This window comes from Eimeria mitis, genomic scaffold (assembly GCF_000499745.2).
Source record: "Eimeria mitis Houghton genomic scaffold, Emh_scaff6022, whole genome shotgun sequence".
Classification (NCBI taxonomy): domain Eukaryota; phylum Apicomplexa; class Conoidasida; order Eucoccidiorida; family Eimeriidae; genus Eimeria; species Eimeria mitis.
The window spans coordinates 1,806-2,918 of record NW_013574246.1 but is presented as its reverse complement, the minus strand read 5'-3'; the positions used below and the strand labels follow the sequence as shown (position 1 = coordinate 2,918).

Below are 1,113 nucleotides of genomic sequence, written 5' to 3'. Positions count from 1 at the left end.
ACGCACATCCAACAGACGCTCAGCCTCCCCGACACCTTCATCCGTCCAAATGCTACAACACACGTTCAGGCACCTCCTCACCTAGAACAGCGCCACAACAAGCAAACCAACCACCCAGTAATCAGTAGCAACAAACGTATTGCCTCTGCGTGAACATCACACCAACGAGTAGGCGCGAAAGGCACTCGCCGCGTCTCATGATGCCTTCATCCGTGCAAATGCTGCAACTTCTATCCACACCTGCGTCCCTGCAGTTCGACCACCTCTACAACACGCAGAGCAATGGCGATGGCAATCGCCACAGCCGAACCCACTTTCTGTGGCGCCTGTACACGATCACGTCTGCATGCGAAAGACATTCACACGATGCCTCGACGCGCGCACATGCCGCACCACAAATACGTGCCCAGCTCCCTGGACCTCAAACACCTCAACAACAAGCAGCAGTCTGCGCATTCNTACTCCCTTGGGCTGAACCACCCACCCAGCCGCACATCCAACACACGCTCAACCTCCCCGACACCTCCATGCGACCAAATGCTACAACGCAAGTTCAGGCACGTCCTCACCTAGAACAGCGAAAACAACAAGCAAACCAACCACCCAGTAATCAGTAGCAACAAACGTACTGCCTCAGGCTGAACACCACACCAACGCGTACGCGCGAAAGGCACTCGCCCCGTAACATGATGCCTTCATCCGTGCAAATGCTACAACGTCTATCCACACCTGCGTCCCTGCAGTTCGACCACCTCTACAACACGCAGAGCAATGGCGACGGCAATCGCCACAGCCGAACCCACTTTCTGTGGCTCCTGTACACGACCACGTCTGCATGCGAAAGAGATCCACCTGATGCCTCGGCGCGCGCACATGACGCACCACAAATACGTTCCCAGCTCACTGGACCTCAAACACCTCAACAACAAGCAGCAGTCTGCGTATTCTCATCCCCCCCAGCAAACGTACTCCCTTGGGCTGAACCACCCACCCAGCCGCACATCCAACAGACGCTCAGCCTCCCCGACACCTTCATCCGTCCAAATTCTACAACACACGTTCAGGCACGCCCTCACCTAGAACAGCGAAAGCAACAAGCACACCAACCGCCCA

The 1,113-nt window shown here is 56.0% G+C and overlaps 1 protein-coding gene across 1 annotated transcript in view; it reads right to left on the bottom strand.

Annotated features, from left to right (window-relative positions):
* Positions 1 to 81: 81 nt before the first annotated feature.
* Positions 82 to 1,113, bottom strand: part of EMH_0085420 (uncharacterized protein) — a gene marked incomplete at both ends in the record, with an annotated part of 2,092 nt that continues 1,060 nt past the window's right edge. Inside the window, 4 exons of the mRNA XM_013500909.1 lie at positions 82 to 145; positions 241 to 342; positions 730 to 831; positions 970 to 1,076. Coding sequence (XP_013356363.1) covers positions 82 to 145; positions 241 to 342; positions 730 to 831; positions 970 to 1,076 — 375 coding nt within the window. The remainder of the gene's footprint in view (positions 146 to 240; positions 343 to 729; positions 832 to 969; positions 1,077 to 1,113) is intronic.